Here is an 18,586-nt window from a genome sequence, read left to right as displayed (position 1 = left end):
GCTTGCACGGTATGTTTGCACATTATTCTGAGAGCGTAGATAATCAGTGAGTTGCACGAGCGCAGCACAGCGCAGGTTCTGTTGTACTCTATATGGACCCCTCGTATCCTGGTGTCCGGCTCCCAATGATTAATCAGGCCCCTGTTCCCCTGGGATCATCCCAGAGGTCATGTCAACAAGCCAGAGATCCTGATGTAGCACAAAGATGTCTTTTTGATAAGATTGTGTAGATGGTACGGCCCTGTCTATTGTTTCAAGGAACAGCCATCTGACCTGGGTGCACGCTTGGTGCACGCAATGAGATATGTCTGGAATATGCCTTGCAAGCGAAAAAAGGAATGCAACAAACGACAGAACTTACCCGTCGGTTACGGACGGCTGTGGAAGCTCTCGGAGAGGGCTACTTTTCAAACTGTTTGCTTCACACTGGAATAAAAAAGCGCACACAAAGGCATGAGCAACCCATTAACACCCACGCAAAGAACTAGACATGATCATTATCATCATCACTTTTCTCAGGTTGAGATGGCTAGGATGAGGAATTTGTCCATTTTTACATTACATGCTTATGATAAATAAATGTTGATTTGGGGTAGAATAGACAACACACCAGTACAGGCAGAGCAGTGCCCATGCTGGGCCCTTGGATCAAGACCGGTCCAGCTCCAAGATTGGGTCCGTGGACAGGCACAGGGCCGGCAATGGTTGGTGTCTGACCTGGGATGTTCAGGAGGTTAAACTTGGGGACCACCGCGACACTGACCCTCCGTCTGGGCAAAGCCTGAACAGGCACAGTGTGGAACAACAGAAGGAGAGATTAAAAGAGAGAAGAAAAGAGGACAGAGAGGAGTCAAACATGAGGAGAGGCTAGTGGAGGTAGACATCGGAGGACGTGTTCATTGTAATACCTGGAGTGGAATGAGGAAAGGTATCAAACACGTGCATTTACAATGAGCCCACATCCGATTTCGACCTCCACCAAACTCCACTGACATCCAGACACATTACAGCACAGACACATTACAGCACAGACACATTACAGCTGTTCTGTTCTACACTGTAGCACCATACCTTTCCCAAGGTCAGAGACAGGGACCTGGAGGGACGAGGGACTCCATCATCTACATCAGGGGAACAAAGGAATCAGAATCAGAATCAGAATCGCTTTTATTATATCTTACTGTACACAAGAGTCAAATTATTTGGCTTTGGTTCCTCAACATTGACATTTCGAGCATTCAGATACAGGGAAAAAACACAACAAGTAAACACAAAGTAAGCAAAAGAGTAACATCATATTGGCATGGAAATAAAGTGGTAATTTGACTTGTGGCCTCAATAGCGTACAAATGCTGCGCAGAGCACGGTGACATGAAACACAATACAACACAATACAGCATGGCAGTGAATCAGTCCAATGGTACACAAAGGAATTGCACGGATGAGGGTCACGTAAGACTAACTTCACCATATAATACTACCATACTACTACCATATTCACCATATAATACTACCATACTACTACCATATTCACCATGACTACCAAAAGGAAGGAATTATCTCATGAATAAATCAGTTTGGTTTATCTGTGAACAGCTGTCTGTCTGCTTGTCTGTCTGTCTGTCTGTCTGCCTGCCTGTCTGTCTGTCTGTCTGTCTGTCTGCCTGTCTGCCTGCCTGTCTGTCTGTCTGTCTGTCTGCACGTGGACAGAACTGTAGCTAATTGACCATTTACCAGACGCTTTTAATCCAAAGCGATTTACAATTAGAGGTTACAGGGACAGTCTCCCTGGAGTAACTCACTGCCTTACCAAAGGGCACATAAGGCCACCACTATCGCTAAGTGTCTATGTGTCTACCTCCTGTGTCTATGGATCCCCCGTAGCAGCGGTTGGAGTTCTGGTTGGCCAGCTTCTTGAACTCCATCAGCTCGGCGTGGTCCTTCTCATAGGTCCTCTTCAGGTTCTCCACGTACTGCATCATCACCTCCGTGGCCTTGTTCATACGCTTCTCCTGCCACACACACACACACACACACACACAGACAGGGATGTCAATACTGGCAGAGAGAGCGAGAGAGAGAGAGAGAGAGAGAGAGAGAGAGAGAGAGAGAGAGATGGAGAAAGAGACAATCAGTTATGTCACAGCACGTTTGAGTGTGTAACGTCACTGTGAGGTAAGAGCATGGGTAGGTGCCGTATCTGCTAAGTCTCAGACACGGAGGTCATGTTTACTACGAGAGCAGGAAGTGTCAGTCATATTTAAAGAGGAACCCAAGACTGTGGGAAGCCATTCTGGAAATCTGGGCTGGGGAAGACCTTAACAGCGAAGGCAAGTCATTACTTTAGTTGCGTGCTGTTACACAACCATTCATAAGAGACTTCTGGGACATCTTGAAAACAGACATATCCCTGAGTACTTCTCTGGAGTTGGTTTTGGCAAGCTGGATAACCTGAGGGCAACCATAACATTGGGCTTTCACACAACCGTATCTTATCTTTTGGGGGAACAAACATTCCAATGGCTTCTTAAACCTCCCAGAGAAGGGTGTGCTTTTCCTCGTGACAGTGGATCAGGAAACCCTTCTGTTATTTCTTGGCTCGCAGGCTAGTTTTATCCCAGGCATCAGCGTGGCTCTGTTGAGTGGATGACCCTCCATGACTCTCCTTATCCTATCCTAAGTCTGTATTACTAAACCTGGCCTCCTATACCAGTGCAGAGCAGGGGAGGCTGGTGGAGGTAGAAATCGGAGGACAGGCTCATTGTAATGCGTTTGATACCGTTCTACCTTCCATTCCACGCGTTACAATGAGGGCCTCCTCTAATGTCTGCCTCCACCAGCCTCTCCTGGTGCTGTGTGTTCTATATGGAAGAGTGGCACCAACGAAGGGGTTCCTTTTCTATTGGCCAACATGAAATAGTTGCTTTACATGTTACCAATGGAGCATGCTGCCTGGCAACCAGTTGTTAGTGCCATAACAAAATCAGGAAGTTTAACCAGGAAGTTATACAGTATACAACTATATGAACGTCATTGGCGCCACTCTTCTTACACCTCTCTGCGTCATTGTACGCCTATGGATGACCCTCCCTCCCTCCCTCCCTCCGTCCCTCCCTCCCTCTCTCCCGCTTTCCTTCCCTCCCTCCCTCTCTCCCTCCCTCCCTCCCTCTCTCCCTCTCGCCCTCTCTCCTCCCCTCCCTCCCTCCCTCCCTCCCTCCCTCTCTCCCGCTTTCCCTCCCTCCCTCTCTCCCGCTCTCCCTCCCTCCCTTTCTCTCTCCCCCCTCCCTCCCTCTCTCCCGCTCTCCCTCCCTTACTCTCTCCCTCCCTCCGTCCCTCCCTCCCTCCCTCCCTGTGTTACCTGTCTCACTGCTCCCACCATCTCAGCCCGGCTGGACAGACGTGTGGCCAGGCGACGCAGCACCGCTAACGTCTCTATGAGCCTCTGGTAGGACTCCCGCTGTTCCATGTTCGACCACTGGGGGGCCGTGCACTGCAGAAGCAACACGACGGGAAGCATTAACGATCTAAAGTGCACAGAAACTCAGTTTATCTGAGTTATACATTTCCCAGGTGTCACTGCACCCTTGTAAAAGAGGACTCTAGATCTCAATGGGATTCAAAAAATGGATAGATAAAAAATGTATCTGCTGTTATACTATAATCCTCTATCATTCAGGCTACATCTTAACTGTCCCTCCCGAAGACCTCTTCATCCCCACTACCCCTGTGTACAGTTTCTGTACAAAATAAATAAATAAATCAAGTAATTATTCCTTCTTCTAGCATTCTGACTGCCAATGGCCCCTGATCCTAGCATAGATGACTTTTTCTTATGATGACTGATGGATAGATGATTCACTTACTTAATCAAATGGGTTTGTCGTAACTCACTTTGGAGAAAGTCACTTTGGATAAAGTGCCAAAATGCCAAACATAAATACGTAAATACAAAATGTAATGGGTCTGACCTTCAGAGAGCCTTTGAACTCTTCCAGTTCCTTCTCCGTGTTGTCCTCGGTCAGGTTCCTCTCCCGCTCCGCCTGCTTCAGCCGGGTCTCCAGAGTGTAGTTGTCGTTCCGGAACGCAAGCGACAGCTGAACAAACGCGTTCTGGAGGGAGGATGTGACCGTGTTCGACATTCAATGAAACGCTCATGTGGGACACATTAGATAACATAATAATACAAGTATTAGGACTGACAGACACACATACATACACACACACACACACACAAACACACACGCACACACACACTCACACACACATGCACACACACACACACACACACACACACACACACACACATGCACTCACACACACACGCACATACACTCACACTGTCACACACACACACACACACACACACTCTCACACGCACACACACACTCACACGCATGCACACACTCACATGCACGCACACATGCACTCACACACACACACACGCACATACACTCACACGAACACATGCACACACACACACTCACACGCACACACTCACATGCACACAGAGCGGCTCACTGGATGACCACACAAAGTGCATCGGGGGGGTCAGGTGAATTAAGGCTCTATCCCTCCAGGCTGAGGTAATAATGAGACTGAACCAACATGGGAGAATGAACCTCCATCATAGCATGTGTCTCTATGTCCCTAGCAGACACACACACACCCCACCCAGCCCACCCAGCATGGATCAACTCTAGTGAGTGTATTGAGAGTGCTGGCTAGCTTAGCGACCATGTAGGTCTTAATGTGCAATGATCCCAGCCAGACGAAGAAGTCCCACAGTGCTTTGCTGTCCTGATCAAAGGCGAGTCTGTGCAGCAGCAGCAGCATTCCAAACATTGTCCCAGAGTTCCAGAGGTGAGCGAGGTCCAGTGTCCCAGTTGTTGAGAGGAAACATACGACCTCTGACCCCTGACTGTCCTAATGCAGACACATCCCCCAGAGACAGGAAACCACGGAGGCTCCCATCGGTCTGATCAGGAGAACCGACCAGCGGGACTTCCTGTGTTACAGGACTCATGATGCTAGACACAGGCACAGGGATAGCAACACGTGCGTTCTGTGTTACGACTGTGTCACTACTTTTTTTTTTTTCACTACTCCTTTCATTGCTTTATTATGACTTTATTATATTGTGATGTTAGAATTATAAGGTTCTATCTCCATTTTTGTCAAAATTGAGTTTTTTACATAATCTGATCCATTAGGTGTTTATTAATGCCTGTGTGGTGTTATTTTTTAAAATGTTGACATTTTTGAGTCAGTAATTAATAAAATACAAAGGTTCCATCTCACAAAACATAATGGAATGTAAAAACTTTTACGCTCTGAACTACCCGAAACAGAGATAGAACCTTATAATTCTAAACTCACGATATTGTATCGTTGGTTTATCGATTGTTGTTGCACGAGGACCTAGGTTAAAAAAAGCATTTCACTTATGGCTGTATGGGATGTACGTGAAATTTAAATCTGATTCTATTGTTTTTTGGGAGGGTGGGATTTGACACTGCAGATTAGATACCTACCTCAACTTCCTTTTCTGTGAGAGGCGGTGCACTGCAATACAAATAGGAAGGGGAAGTGAGGATAAGGAGATAATAAATAGTATCATAATGATAATATTATTAGAATAAAGCACAGTATCTTGTAGACATAGACAGTACAGTGTCACATATGTACACACCAGCCTGGTAGACCGCGGTGGAGTTTGAGTTTTCTTAGCATCACATCTGAGATGTTGGGCATGGAGTCAGACTTCTCTTTGGCTTCTTCATCAATGGGGGACGCCGGAGGGGTTAGGTGAGAGGGACCTGCATGGGGGACAAAGGACACATCACACCTCGACAATGTGAGCCTCGGTTCTGTAACAGTATATCACCACATACATCCTCTCATCTTGCCTTGGGGGATGAACCGACCATGTCAGGGCAGGCTGGTGGAGGTAGAAATCGGAGGACGGGCTCAGTGTAATGCATGGAACGGAATGAGGAATGGTATCACATGTTTGATACCGTTCCTCATTCCATTCCATGCATTGTAGCCTCCACCTGCAAACAAACTGCAAACTGGACCGTTTGTCCAACATGATTCTCTATCTCTGTCATGGGACAGGGGGAGCATCCTGGTTTCCCTAACGCTGTGGTTTAGCAAATCGCACCATCTGCTGGTGTACACTCAAAACAGAATTTCTGCAACGTTCTGTAAAACAGGTTGCCAACACAATGAAGTACAGAACATGCCCTCTGTGATAGAGACAACCCCCCCTGGTGGTCAATAAGAGCATGGGGCATTCCTGTGATGTAGCTTGTAGACTAGGGGGGGGGGGGGGGCTTGACTCTGGTTTCCCCCTAGAGGAGACCCTAGATCTGTTTCTGTTGTCTACGACACAGCACTGTGTCGGTCTTCTGTTCAGGTTCAGAGATCAGGGGTCAGGGTCAGAGGTCAGGGGTCACCACAGTACCTCTTTCCTGCTCAGCATGCTCACTCAGGTCCGGTAGCTTTGACCCCATGACGCTTTGGTTCCTCAGTAGCTTGTGCTCCTGTACACAGAAGAAGAACAAGTTCACATTAGAGATCCCATTAGGAACTTGGAACAGCTTTTCATGTTGTGGTCATTGGGATCATAAAAAAATTAGAAAAATACGGTTACAAGAACATAACATTCTCTTCTCTAGTTCGCAGGCTTTGCCAAAAGGCTCTTAAGTCATAAACACGAGCAATAAATGTCATATAAAAGCTGCTAATAACAACATGAGGGCCACATCGTTACCTCTCTTAGTTTGGACAGTTTCTGTACGTTGACAGGAGGCACAGGGAAGTCCTTGTACCCGGACGACTTGAGCAGGATGTCCCGGGTCTTGTCTGAGAAGAAGGTCTCCTCGGTCGGAGGGGAGAGGTTGGGCGACCCGTTCCTGGAGTTAAGGGTCCCGACTGTGTCCCAGGAGACAGCTCTCATGAGTGGAGGGAAGGCCCCTATGGTCTTGATCTCTGCCGTGCAGGGGGCTTGCTGGGTGGGGGGCCGGGGTACAGGCTTGGCCACCCCAGTATTAAGAGCCTGGCTGGGGGCACGGGCCGGAGCCTGGCACTCTTCAGGTTTATTGACGACTACAGGGGCGGGGGTCTTCTTGGCTACCTTCTTGGGGTCACTGTTCTCTTTCTGACCCCCGCCGGGCTCCCTGGGGGGTGGGGGGGCAGCATGGCGGGGGGCCAGGGTCCCAGAGGACACCTTACGCTTCTCATTGGGCTTCCAGTGATCCACCTGCCTCCTGAGGCCCTGAGGGTAAGCAAGGTCCCACAAAACAGATCAGAATTACAACGTTACACAGCGCTCTGTCAAATCTCAATAAGATGAGGAAAGTCATTTCATTTCCTTAGAGAGAGAGAGAGAGAGAGAGAGAGAGAGAGAGAGGGTATGCAAGAATGTTTCTAACGCTGTGTCGACTTTATATTGCTTCTGTATCAGTGCATTAGACCAGTGCATTCATGGAACTGCCCCCCCCCCCCTACCTCAAGGAACTCCTGCATACCCCTCAGACCTCCTCACGCACCCTCCGTTCTACTGCCACCAACCTCCTCAAGCCCCACCAGGACTAAGCTCCGCACCATGGGAGATCGGGCCTTCTGCTCGGCTGCTCCCAGGCTGTGGAATGCTCTCCCTGACTACCTAAGGGCACCACAGTCTGTGGATGCTTTTAAACGAGGCCTTAAAACCCACCATTTTAATAGAGGCTTTTTTTTGCCTTTTAATTGAAAATGTTTATTGTTTTATCTTCTTGTTTTAATTGTAGCACTTTGGGATTCCCTATGTAAAGTGCTTTTACAAATAAAATTTATTATTATTATTATTATTATAGTGAGCATAGCTCGTCAGGTGTGTTTAAGTCCATGTTTTCATTTCAGTATTTCATTTCTGGGTTTAAAACGAGTGTTTGATGTGGTTGTCTGACCTCTGGCTCCTGGGTGCTGGAGTCAGGCTGCTGCTCCCTCACTGAGGGGACCTCCAGACGCTGACAGAATCAGAATCAGAATCAGAATCAGAATCACTTTTATTCCATCTTACTGTATACAAGAGTAACATTCTTTGGCTTTGGTTCCTCAAACATTGACATTGCCGCATTCAGATACCAAACACAATAATAACACAAGAATAATAAGTAACGTAAGTAAGTAAGAACAAGTCACATAGACCATCACACAACACCAGAGATCAACACACAGAACAAGACATCAACACACAACACCAGACCATCAACAACCTTTCTGTTACACTACCTATGAAGGGCATCCGACACAACAGGAAATGCAATGGATTTAAACATCCAGTATAGTGACCTTACCTGACTGACGGGTGACGAACTCATGTAGTTCACCTCTGTGGGCCCCACAGCTGAAAGAACACACCACCCAGTGATACAAAGCTGCGTTATTCTCTAAGTAAAAGAGTGTGGAAAAAAAGTGAATGCTAGCTTCTAGACAGAAAAGAGGGCCGTACCAATTTGAGGGGATGTGGTGAGGGAGCTGCTTCTGGAAGGCACCGGTGAAGAGGCTGGTGTGAGGTTCGGTGAGAGACCTGTGGAAAAAAAAACATTCCCATTATGATTGACCTCGGGTTCAAACCAACATGTGCGATATCCTATAATACTGTATTTCGCTTGCTCCATATACATGTACACCCTTTCATAAAAAACTAAGCGATCGAAAATGACAGTTCGTTGAGAACTCATCTGGTTTTTCAATGTTATTGCAGTCTATGTTTACATGAGAGGAGGAGGAGACTTAAATAGTCTGGCCTGAATTCAAAGTCCCGCGAGGCATTTGAGGGCACGCGGGCACGTACGTGATGTTATGACAAGATAACCCCCCGGAAGTCAACAGAGGGAAATAGAGCAATTATAACAAATGCTCTTACTGAGCACACTTCACTATAACAATCTTGGCAGTTTGTTGGCTTTCCCAGCAGTTTTGTAGGAACTGGTTACCCCCGTTTCCATCTTGTTTTCCGAAATATATCTAAAACGTTAGCTTGAGAATGTGTCTTCTCTATGATCTGTGTGACTGTCTTGATTGCACAGTGTAGGACTTACAGTATTTGTCTTAACCACTGATACATAATCACTAATTACTTTTACAGTTCTTTTTCCCCCGAGGACCTCTCTCTGTAAACTCAGCAGCACGGACTGTGACAACAAAATGGCCGCCCTTGCACACTACTCGATTACATGTAAACTACTTGACTGACAAACTGCTGTACTGTATTATTATATTGCATTTCATATCATTGTACTTTGCACAGTATTTTTGCACTATCGAAGCCACTGTAGTACCATCACTTTATTACTCTATTACAAGGATTACTTATTTGACTTATTTACTTTACTTATTATTATTGTGATTTTGTATCTGAATGCTGCAATGCCAATGTTGAGGAACATTGAATTTTACTCTTGCATACTTGTACAGTGAGATGGAATAAAAGCGATTCTGATTCTGATTCGGCTCCAGATTGCCAGTCCACTGTGTCATACCTGTGACTCAGTGTTTCTGTCTCACCTGTGGGGGAGTCGTGTTTGTGTCTCACCTGTGGGGGACTCAGTGTTTGTGTCTCACCTGTGAGGGAGTCATACCTGTGACTCAGTGTTTCTGTCTCACCTGTGGGGGAGTCGTGTTTGTGTCTCACCTGTGGGGGACTCAGTGTTTGTGTCTCACCTGTGAGGGAGTCATACCTGGGACTCAGTGTTTGTGTCTCACCTGTGAGGGAGTCATACCTGGGACTCAGTGTTTGTGTCTCACCTGTGGGGGAGTCGTGTTTGTGTCTCACCTGTGGGGGAGTCGTTGAGGCTGCAGGTGGACCTCCGCCCGCGGCGGGTGAGGAAGCGGTCGCTGACCTTCTTGGCCTCCTCCAGCAGCTCCAGGTTCTTCTGCCGGTCCTCCTCGGAGAGATGGAGGTCCGGCAGCTGGTCCTTGGCCAGGTCAATCACGTTGCCTATGCAGTCTGAGACGCACACATACACACACACACACACACACACACACACACACACACAGAATCCAAACACAATCAAAGGCAGAGTCCAAACACAAACAGAGACAAACAACTACAACCTATAGTCTTGTGTGTGAGCTCAGCAGAGAGCAGCGCGCCAACATCAACAGTAATCAAAGTAGCGGTGTCTCAAGGCGTCACAGGCAGAGCAGACTGTGCTTTTCTAAGCTGACTACCAGAGTGATGGCCCACAGGATGCCCATTCCTCTCAGCTGTCACACGCTGATGACCAAACATAGACATTTCAAAAGATGGAACCAAAATACGGTAGCCATCATTTCGAACAAACCCTTGGTTTAGTCATTCGTTCCCTCGGTCTAGGGTTAGGGTTAGGCCCTTACGAGCCAAAAAGATCGGAAGGATTCTAACCCTAACCCTAACCCTAACGAATTACTAAACCGAGGGAATGGATTACTAAACCGAGGGAACAGATTTACTAAACCGAGGGAACAGATTTACTAAACCGAGGGAACAGATTCACACATCAAATATGTTTTTCTACCATGTGACCCCAGGGGGGCTCCGTAAGATCTAGAGAGAGTCACAGTAATAAACATTTCCACTCCAATATGAACCGATAGGTATCTACTGTACCCACCAACTGTGGTGACGGGGGAGGGGGTGTTTCTAGCCAGGCGTGCTCTGGGACTTTGTGGTCTGACAGAGAGAGAGAGAGAGAGAGAGAGAGAGAGAGAGAGAGAGAGAGAGGGGGGAGGGGGGGGAGCACATTTAAATGTTACAGACACAAAGTTCTTAAAACACAGTCTTTATTTACATTCAGCTTCTCTAAACACTACTGAAGACGGATGGACTTCCTTTTCTATAAAAAAAGTTTGAGAAGCTGTGCTGGATAAAGTGGGCAATTTTTCAAATGGTTGTTTTGCTGTTAAGCTTCAAAGACTTCAAAGACTCCATATGACGTAAACATCAATACCTGATTTGTTCAAGAGGACGGCCATCTTGTTGCACTATGGTCGCCTGCTTTGGGAACACAATGATGGGAGTCGTCATGGAGATGTCGACTCTACTTTCAACTGGTGCGTACTGCAGAGAAAAATAAATGAGAAGAACATAATAACAAGGGGTTAGGGGTTAGGGTGACATAAGACCACTGTGTTCATCTGCATGACAAATGTATCCTTAAAGTGCACATAATTGCAAGTAAACAAGCACACTGGGAAACATTCATTCAAATAATTTAAAAGAACTCAAAATGACAGTGACATAAGAATTGCTTCTATCACAGCAAAGGACACAAAATGTTCCCTTTAGCCTTCATGCTTACGTACACATGCTTACGTACACATCTCTATGAAAAGCTTGTGTACACACTTCCAAAAAAGTGAACGCGAGGACATGACCAAGAGACACCTCCATTCCTCTCCCAACCCCACCCGCCCTGCTGTTGACTATGGCTCAGACTGTATAGAGGTGGAATTCGGAAAAAACACTTCACACAGGCGCTACCATTTTAAAGCACTTTTAAGGGAAAAAGAAATAAACTTGTGGTCTTGTGTAATGGCTAGGTATTTCGGGGAGGCGCTTCGCTAGGTTTGATTAACAGGTGGTCTCTGGTTGAGTCTCCAGAAGTTTCCAGCTGCTGCAGCTAGCGTTTTTAGCTCAGCATAATATCAACAACGGAACCCCCCAAAAACATCCAAAAACGTCCCCCAGGACTAAACACATCTTGAACCCACGGGACCCCATCCGGGACCCCATCCCACCAGGGCAAACAGGACAGAAGAAATACTCACTGGAACAATGGGATCCATCCATGGAAAAAGTTCACCAGTGTAACAAAGTCAACCACATTTAGTGTATTTCCAACATAGACAATCGATACAGTATATCTCTTTTTAATGTCATAATAGTGTTCCAGTTCTTTCCTCAAAGAAGGTATGCAAATAAACAAGACTATAAAATATTTGTTCGCGAAGAGCTTCACAACAATGAAAGACTATACTAATACACGGTAAGAGAAGGTAAAAACATGCTGAAAGGTCATTGTTTCATGAAGAAGGATGGTTTTATGTGGTTGGCATATAACCCAAGATTGGATTAGTGGTTCATTGCATTCCTCAGAGTAGCCTTATCGGGTGTATGTTTATGACTGACTGGTGGAAGACAGTGTACCTCTCCTAGCCTCTGGATACCTCAGTCTGTCGTTGTAGCCAGGCGCTGGCAGCTGTACACTCAACACTTTCATGTCTGAGCTTTCTACGAGGTCAACTAAACAGTAAATGTTTGACTGGAACCAGCCAGCTTTCCAGAGAGCTCCACAACAAGTTATCAATGGCAGAGACAAGTGTTACACGGCCATAATTCTCTGGAAGACAATGCAGGACTGGGAAGAATAACCTACACAGACTCATAAAAACATCCAAGCTACTCGCTTGCTGTGTAGATGGTGGCTACTTGACTCAATCATAAACATTTGGGTGAGGGCTGGGGAGTCGCACAGGATTTGGCCAGATGACAGGACAGGTCCAAGAGAGACAGAGAGTCTTCAGTGCAGAGCCAAAGTCTTGAGGGATCTTGAATACATGATCCTAACCTACTCTGACCACCACCACCACCACCACCACCACTGTAGCTTCAATTAGTTTGATAAACCCAAGATTCTGGTCAAATAAAATAAAAAAATTAAAATTCTGTGATCTGGACAAAAGAGGAAAGAACATCATGCTCTTGATCGGGAGGGATTCATTACATATTTCGCCTGCTTTGTTCCTGAGTCAAGAATAGCATCGCGGAAGCCACCTTTTTTGGAAAACAGACCACATAGTTCCCCCCCCCCCCCCTCCACAGTTCAATCAGTTCCCAAAGCCATACCATTTAAGCACGGTATCTCAAGTCTTATGAGAGAAGATGAAACAATCTCAACACTGAGCAACTTACGTGAAATGCAGAAATCCATTCAACATAATCCATTGTTTAGAATCAATCCACACATCTGATTGAATAGTCCCTGTGTTGACAAGCCTGTAGAATGTTCCAAGCCTTTTAGAGTGAGGGTAAAGGGGATGCTACTCACTGTGCTGGGAGAGCTGGAGGAACTGTCCAGCTCCTCTGGGGAGTCCTCCTCCTCCTCAGGTAGGGTGGGCATGGTGGGGGGCAGGGGGGGGCGGGGGCGTGTCCGGGGGAAAACAAAAGGCCTCTCGGATGGACTGGGAGGGGTCAAATACTGGTCACACAGGGAGTACTGCAATGGCTGGTTCTCTTCTTCCTGGAACTATACACACACACACACACACACACACGCACACACACACACACACACACACACACACACACACACACACACACACACACACACACACACACACAGAGAGAGACACACACACACATACACACATACTTCAGAGGTCAGGGGAAACCACACAGTTACATGACACTTCCTCATATATGATTATTGTACTCTATCATTTGCTTATGAATGGATAACTGCTACTAATATAATAATAATACTGATATATATACAGTATATATGCCATTTATCTGATGCTTTTATCCAAAGCGACTTATGAGTGCATACATTTTTCAACGTCATGTTAGCATTTATTTGGTTCGACCTGAACTCCCAGGACAAAGCAATACATGTCTCCATACTGTCACAGAAAGACATGGTACAGACATAACTGACTCAGTCATTTTAGAACACAAGAATCACAATAATGATAAATATTTGGTACACAAAAGCCTTGGACACATTCCACACCTGGGTATTTAGTCTACAGGAGCACTAGCCTGTCCTCCCCTGAGGAATGATCATTGCTCTGTTCCAGGGAAGGGCGTAGGAGTCAGCTGGACATGAGGGGGGAGACATTTTGCAAGGAGGGTCCATAGGAATGCCCCCCCCCAGCCCAGGGAAGATTTATTCAGAAAAACAGCTTTTCAATTTGAAATCTAGTGACTTTGGCAAAACGGATACATCCTGTTTCTTAGGTTATGTTTGTCCTTGTTTCAGTATTGTATTGTTTCCTGTTTATTTTGGTTTTACTCACGTTGTCTTTCATTTCGGTCATTCCGCTACCTGCCCTTGTGTGTTTCCCGCCTGTGTGATTGTCTACCCCGTCCTGATTAGTTTCACCTGTCCCTCATAAACGTTCTCTGTGTGTTTAGTCTGTGTGTTCCCATGTCTCTGTGCCAGTTAGTCTATGTCGAAACATCCCAGTAATTCCTAGTGTTAAGTATTCATGGTTTTATTTATTTATTTTCTTTTGGATTTCAGTTTTTTGTCTCTGAGTCGTGCTATTGAGGCCTCTGCCTGAGGACTACAACCATTATAACAATTGAAGCAAGTGACTCTGGTACAGTCAGTCCTAGGGCCTTTGATACTGTACTGAATACCAGTGAGACTGCATTGTTTTACCACAGGTGAGGTCATCCCCATGACCCTGAACTACCTGTCTTGCGAGTTATCAGACAGATCCATTTGGATGCAGTCACACTATCTATCCCAAGACAAGTGTGACTGTGGATAATTAAATAACCATTTGAAAGTACTCTTTCCCTGCTACTGTACAACACATGCACCCACTGTCTGTTTTTTTCCTCACACAGCCATAACTACCCAACATTAGCTAGGTCATTTAGAAACTGCTACAGAATAAACCTGACAGGACAGCTGCGGTAACTACGGCCCAGGAGATTCAAGATTCAAGATTCAAGATAGCTTTATTGTCTGTCACACAGTGACAGAAATTCTCCTTCGACAGGCAGAAGTGCAGCTCAAGAATACAGTTCCACATTAAAAACACACATAGGTCACATACATGAATACATACAATAAAAACAGACAGACATAGCAGTGTTTATCAAATGTAGTGCCTATTTCAAAAGAAAGCTTGTAGTTTCATGCATTCTTCCAGCTACCAAAGCTTGTCGTTTAGCTTCACTTCTGAGAACAAAGAAGTGAATGTAACCCTGTTAGGAATCAAGATTACATAAGAGGCGTGATAACCCTGTTGAAGAAAAACAAGAATATGAAGGCAGAAAGGGCAGCGGGCCAGCAGTCCAGGACACTATAACATCCAGTTGAGTTGATGTGAAAAGGAGCACAAAGTACAAAGCCAAAGCCAAACTACTTTGAACGACCACATTTGCACAGAGAGAAGGAAATCCAACCCAAAAACATGACGATTCTACAGTAAAAAAGAAATCAACTCATGTCAATTCCTCTATGAATAATGCGTATGGACCTAATGCAGTGGGAAAAAAACATACAGTCCTACAGATTCTCCTGTAAGTGCCGGAAATAACCTCCAGCCACTGGCATGAGTCACAGCTCCGTTGGTTTGACAGGGGTCACATTCCCACCGGAGTCCTCCTCCATCCTCCCTGGGCCTCTACCCAGGGCCTACTCCAGGGCCCCGAGCTCCCTCCCTGCCTCCCATCCAACCATCCTTCCTCCCTGCCCCATCCGGCCTCTATCCGTCAGCCTGCTCCCCCCCCCCCCCCCCCCCCACAGCCGACACTCAAGCACCACTCACTATGACGCTGAGATGAGAGGGTGTTTGTGTGTGGGAAACCATGGGTCGGGAAAGGATGGATCCTCTCCATTAAAGGGAGCTGTGTGTGCGTGCGTGTGTGTGCCTACGTGCATGTGTATTTTAAGCTCCACTTTCTGTTGTCTCGACCATCTCTACCATTAATCATAGTCACCGTCCACTTGACTCTGCAACTCGTTTTTTCCCTTAGGACACATTTTGTTTTACGGAAAACGATTTTAGAGGTTCTCGATGTTATTCTAGTCATCGACGAGAAGTAGTGAGTCCATTTACTCACTACTGCGGGTAGTGGTGGCCTAGTGGTTAGCGAGTTGGACTGAGTTGGACTGGTGATCGTGAGTTCAAATCCCACCTGGGAACACCACCTCTAGTGTGCCCTTGAGTAAAGCACTTAGCCCTAACTTACTCCAGGGAGACTGTCCCTGTCATCTCTAATTGTAAGTGGCTTTGGATAAAAGCATCTGCTAAATGGTTGGTGAGTCCAAACTCACCTTATCTGACTCTGTCAGTACAAAAGTTGGTAGCTCTGGAGTTTGGCTCCTCCCACCGAGCTCTGAGTCAGGGGTTCGGTCCCTCCCACTGTCTCCTGGTTCGGAGACGTCGCCGCTACAACCGCCTCCTGGTTCTTCTGACTGACTCCTCCCACAGCCGCCTGGCGTAGAGGCTTGGCCAGTCCCACGGTCCGCTGGCTCCGACTCAGAATAGTCACTGCAGGCAGGATCCTCTGGCCTGAGAGGGATCAAACACATCCACACACTACACTTCATTCGTATTCAACAGAAAACATCCCCCCCCAAAAAAAATCGAATGAAACACAACAAAAGCAAATGACATCCGTGATTACATCCGACTTCCTGCTATGTGAAATACCTCCTCATGCTGACTCCTTGACAGATGGGCCTTTTCCTCCCACTCTTAACGCTATTCCTCTAACACTCCCTGCTTCCTCCCAGAGTGCACCGCTAAAATGATTGGGGTGCCAGTGTGTGACAGAGTAAACACTAGACATCTCTGGACAGTCTCACCTTAGCCAAGCTCTTCAGTGGGAGGGGGAATCTGGGGATCTTCATCTAAACACACGCAAGCCCCTTCCAGTAAAATGGAGAGAGTATAAACACTCACCCTTCTACATTCTCCTCAGCGTGGCCAGGAGTGGAACTGTCACAGGAGGCAGACGGAGGACGTGTTTCCGGTAGGACGCTAATAAGAGGCGCGCACACAGGCTGGACCAGTTGCGATGGGGATGCTGAGGATGGTTGTGTCCTCTCCGACTCTGGGATGGAATCTATTAGAGGGAGAGGGAGAGGGAGAGGGAGAGAGAGAGAGAGAGAGAGACACAGACACATACACACACACACACACACACACACACACACACACAGAGAGAGAGAGAGAGAGAGAGAGAGAGAGAGACACAGACACATACACACACACACACACAGAGAGAGAGAGAGAGAGAGAGAGAGAGAGAGAGAGAGAGACACACACAGACACATACACACATAGAGAGAGAGAAAGGGAGGGAGTAACCGACAGAGTCAGACAGAGAGGAGCATAAATTAATATCTAAATGACAGCTGACAATGACAGATGACAAAAGACAGGTGACAGACAGGTTAAAAAACACACTGCATATGCAATTGGATAGGAGACGAGAGCAAACAGGCAAAAGGATCTGGTGAATTGAAATGGCCGAGATGTGAGATGTAGATGAAAGACTGTCAATCACACTGGCAACACTGTGACTGTAGCGAAAGAATGTCCAACCTAGAAGAGCAGGTTCAGGAGCCTCATAGCTGCTACCGTGCTGCCACCGGTCAGGGTCTGAGACAGCGTCAGGACAGTGGACCTGGCTCTGCTTGTTGTCATCCGCGCAGGAGGAAGCCTCCGAAACGTCACAGCTCTGACAGAGAGAGAAAATCAACATGGAGATATTCCATTATCCGTTCATGAATGACGGATGCTGTTCCACCCTCACGTGGAATAACTGATTGCTCTCATGAATGTCTGGGTTTGGGGCCTTTTGTGTGTTTGGTGGAATATGTACTATGCAGAAGGGAAAGCACAATGAGCTAGGGACCAGAAAACCTTTAAATAATGCTCTCTATAATTCAGAAGGCATATTTAATTGAGGAATAGCTTCCTGACTGGCCAGGAGTGAAGACAGTACAGTATGCTGTTAAATATCATAACAAACATGGAGACGCGGTAAAGGGACACTGGGAACATGTGACCAAAAGGTCCATCCTTCAAAGGGAGGAAGTGGATTGTTTAACAAGTCTGTTACAGGAAACAAGGGAGATCCTTTCGATCTGGCCTCAAGAAAACTGTCTTCCATTCCTATTGTGAGGGAATAAGTGCATTAGCATAATCTGGTAGGGGAGCATTTGAACCATTTCTATATATTTGCAAAGTGCTTTCTTCACAAAGCATGAAATTGGAATGAACAACAATACGTGAGCTTAGAATTATAAGGTTCTATCTCCGTTTAGGGCAGTTCAGAGATATTGAGCATCAAAGTTTTTACATTCCATTATGTTTTGTGAGATGGAACCTTTGTATTTTATGAATTACTAACTCAAAAATGTCAACATTTAAAAAAATAACACCACACAGGCATTAATAAACACCTAATGGATCAGATTATGTAAAAAACTAAATTTTTACAACGTCACAAATAGCTGCTGATTGGTGTTACTTAGGTGTGAGGACATGGTGTGTGAGGACATGGTGTGATGACATGTTCTCCTCATTGGTTCTAATCACGTCTCAGTGAGGCAGCCAGGAGAGATGGGTAGGAGTACACACCCAACACACCCGTACACACACCAGACTCAAACAGGTCAGTCTCTCATCAGTCCACAGACAAGACCCCAACACTGGCTAAAATCATCACTATGCTGTTGCAGCTTACATAACACCATATCCAGCTATTGCTCATTGAAGCCGTGAAGCATTTAAACCACACAAACACTCCCCGGATCTTCAGCCTTCTATAGTAAACAGACAGGATGACAATATGATGAAT

At 46.3% G+C, this 18,586-nt stretch overlaps 1 protein-coding gene across 1 annotated transcript in view; it reads right to left on the bottom strand.

Moving 5' to 3' along the window:
- Window positions 1–18,586, bottom strand: part of mrvi1 (murine retrovirus integration site 1 homolog) — a gene marked incomplete at its 3' end in the record, with an annotated part of 29,568 nt that overhangs the window by 492 nt on the left and 10,490 nt on the right. Inside the window, exons 2-20 of the mRNA XM_080526252.1 lie at window positions 17,326–17,461; window positions 16,071–16,287; window positions 13,083–13,215; window positions 10,983–11,092; window positions 10,647–10,705; window positions 9,824–9,997; window positions 8,498–8,575; window positions 8,343–8,392; window positions 7,953–8,012; window positions 6,776–7,279; window positions 6,467–6,545; window positions 5,690–5,816; window positions 5,532–5,562; window positions 3,969–4,109; window positions 3,359–3,490; window positions 1,859–2,012; window positions 1,072–1,121; window positions 611–781; window positions 362–426 (exon numbers count right to left, since the gene is read on the bottom strand). Coding sequence (XP_080382378.1) covers window positions 362–426; window positions 611–781; window positions 1,072–1,121; window positions 1,859–2,012; window positions 3,359–3,490; window positions 3,969–4,109; window positions 5,532–5,562; window positions 5,690–5,816; window positions 6,467–6,545; window positions 6,776–7,279; window positions 7,953–8,012; window positions 8,343–8,392; window positions 8,498–8,575; window positions 9,824–9,997; window positions 10,647–10,705; window positions 10,983–11,092; window positions 13,083–13,215; window positions 16,071–16,287; window positions 17,326–17,461 — 2,471 coding nt within the window. The remainder of the gene's footprint in view (window positions 1–361; window positions 427–610; window positions 782–1,071; window positions 1,122–1,858; window positions 2,013–3,358; window positions 3,491–3,968; window positions 4,110–5,531; window positions 5,563–5,689; window positions 5,817–6,466; window positions 6,546–6,775; window positions 7,280–7,952; window positions 8,013–8,342; window positions 8,393–8,497; window positions 8,576–9,823; window positions 9,998–10,646; window positions 10,706–10,982; window positions 11,093–13,082; window positions 13,216–16,070; window positions 16,288–17,325; window positions 17,462–18,586) is intronic.

The sequence above is a fragment of the Nansenia antarctica genome (assembly GCF_963989245.1).
Source record: "Nansenia antarctica genome assembly, chromosome: 1".
Classification (NCBI taxonomy): Eukaryota; Metazoa; Chordata; class Actinopteri; order Argentiniformes; family Microstomatidae; genus Nansenia; species Nansenia antarctica.
This window is presented reverse-complemented; position numbering and strand designations above follow the sequence as displayed.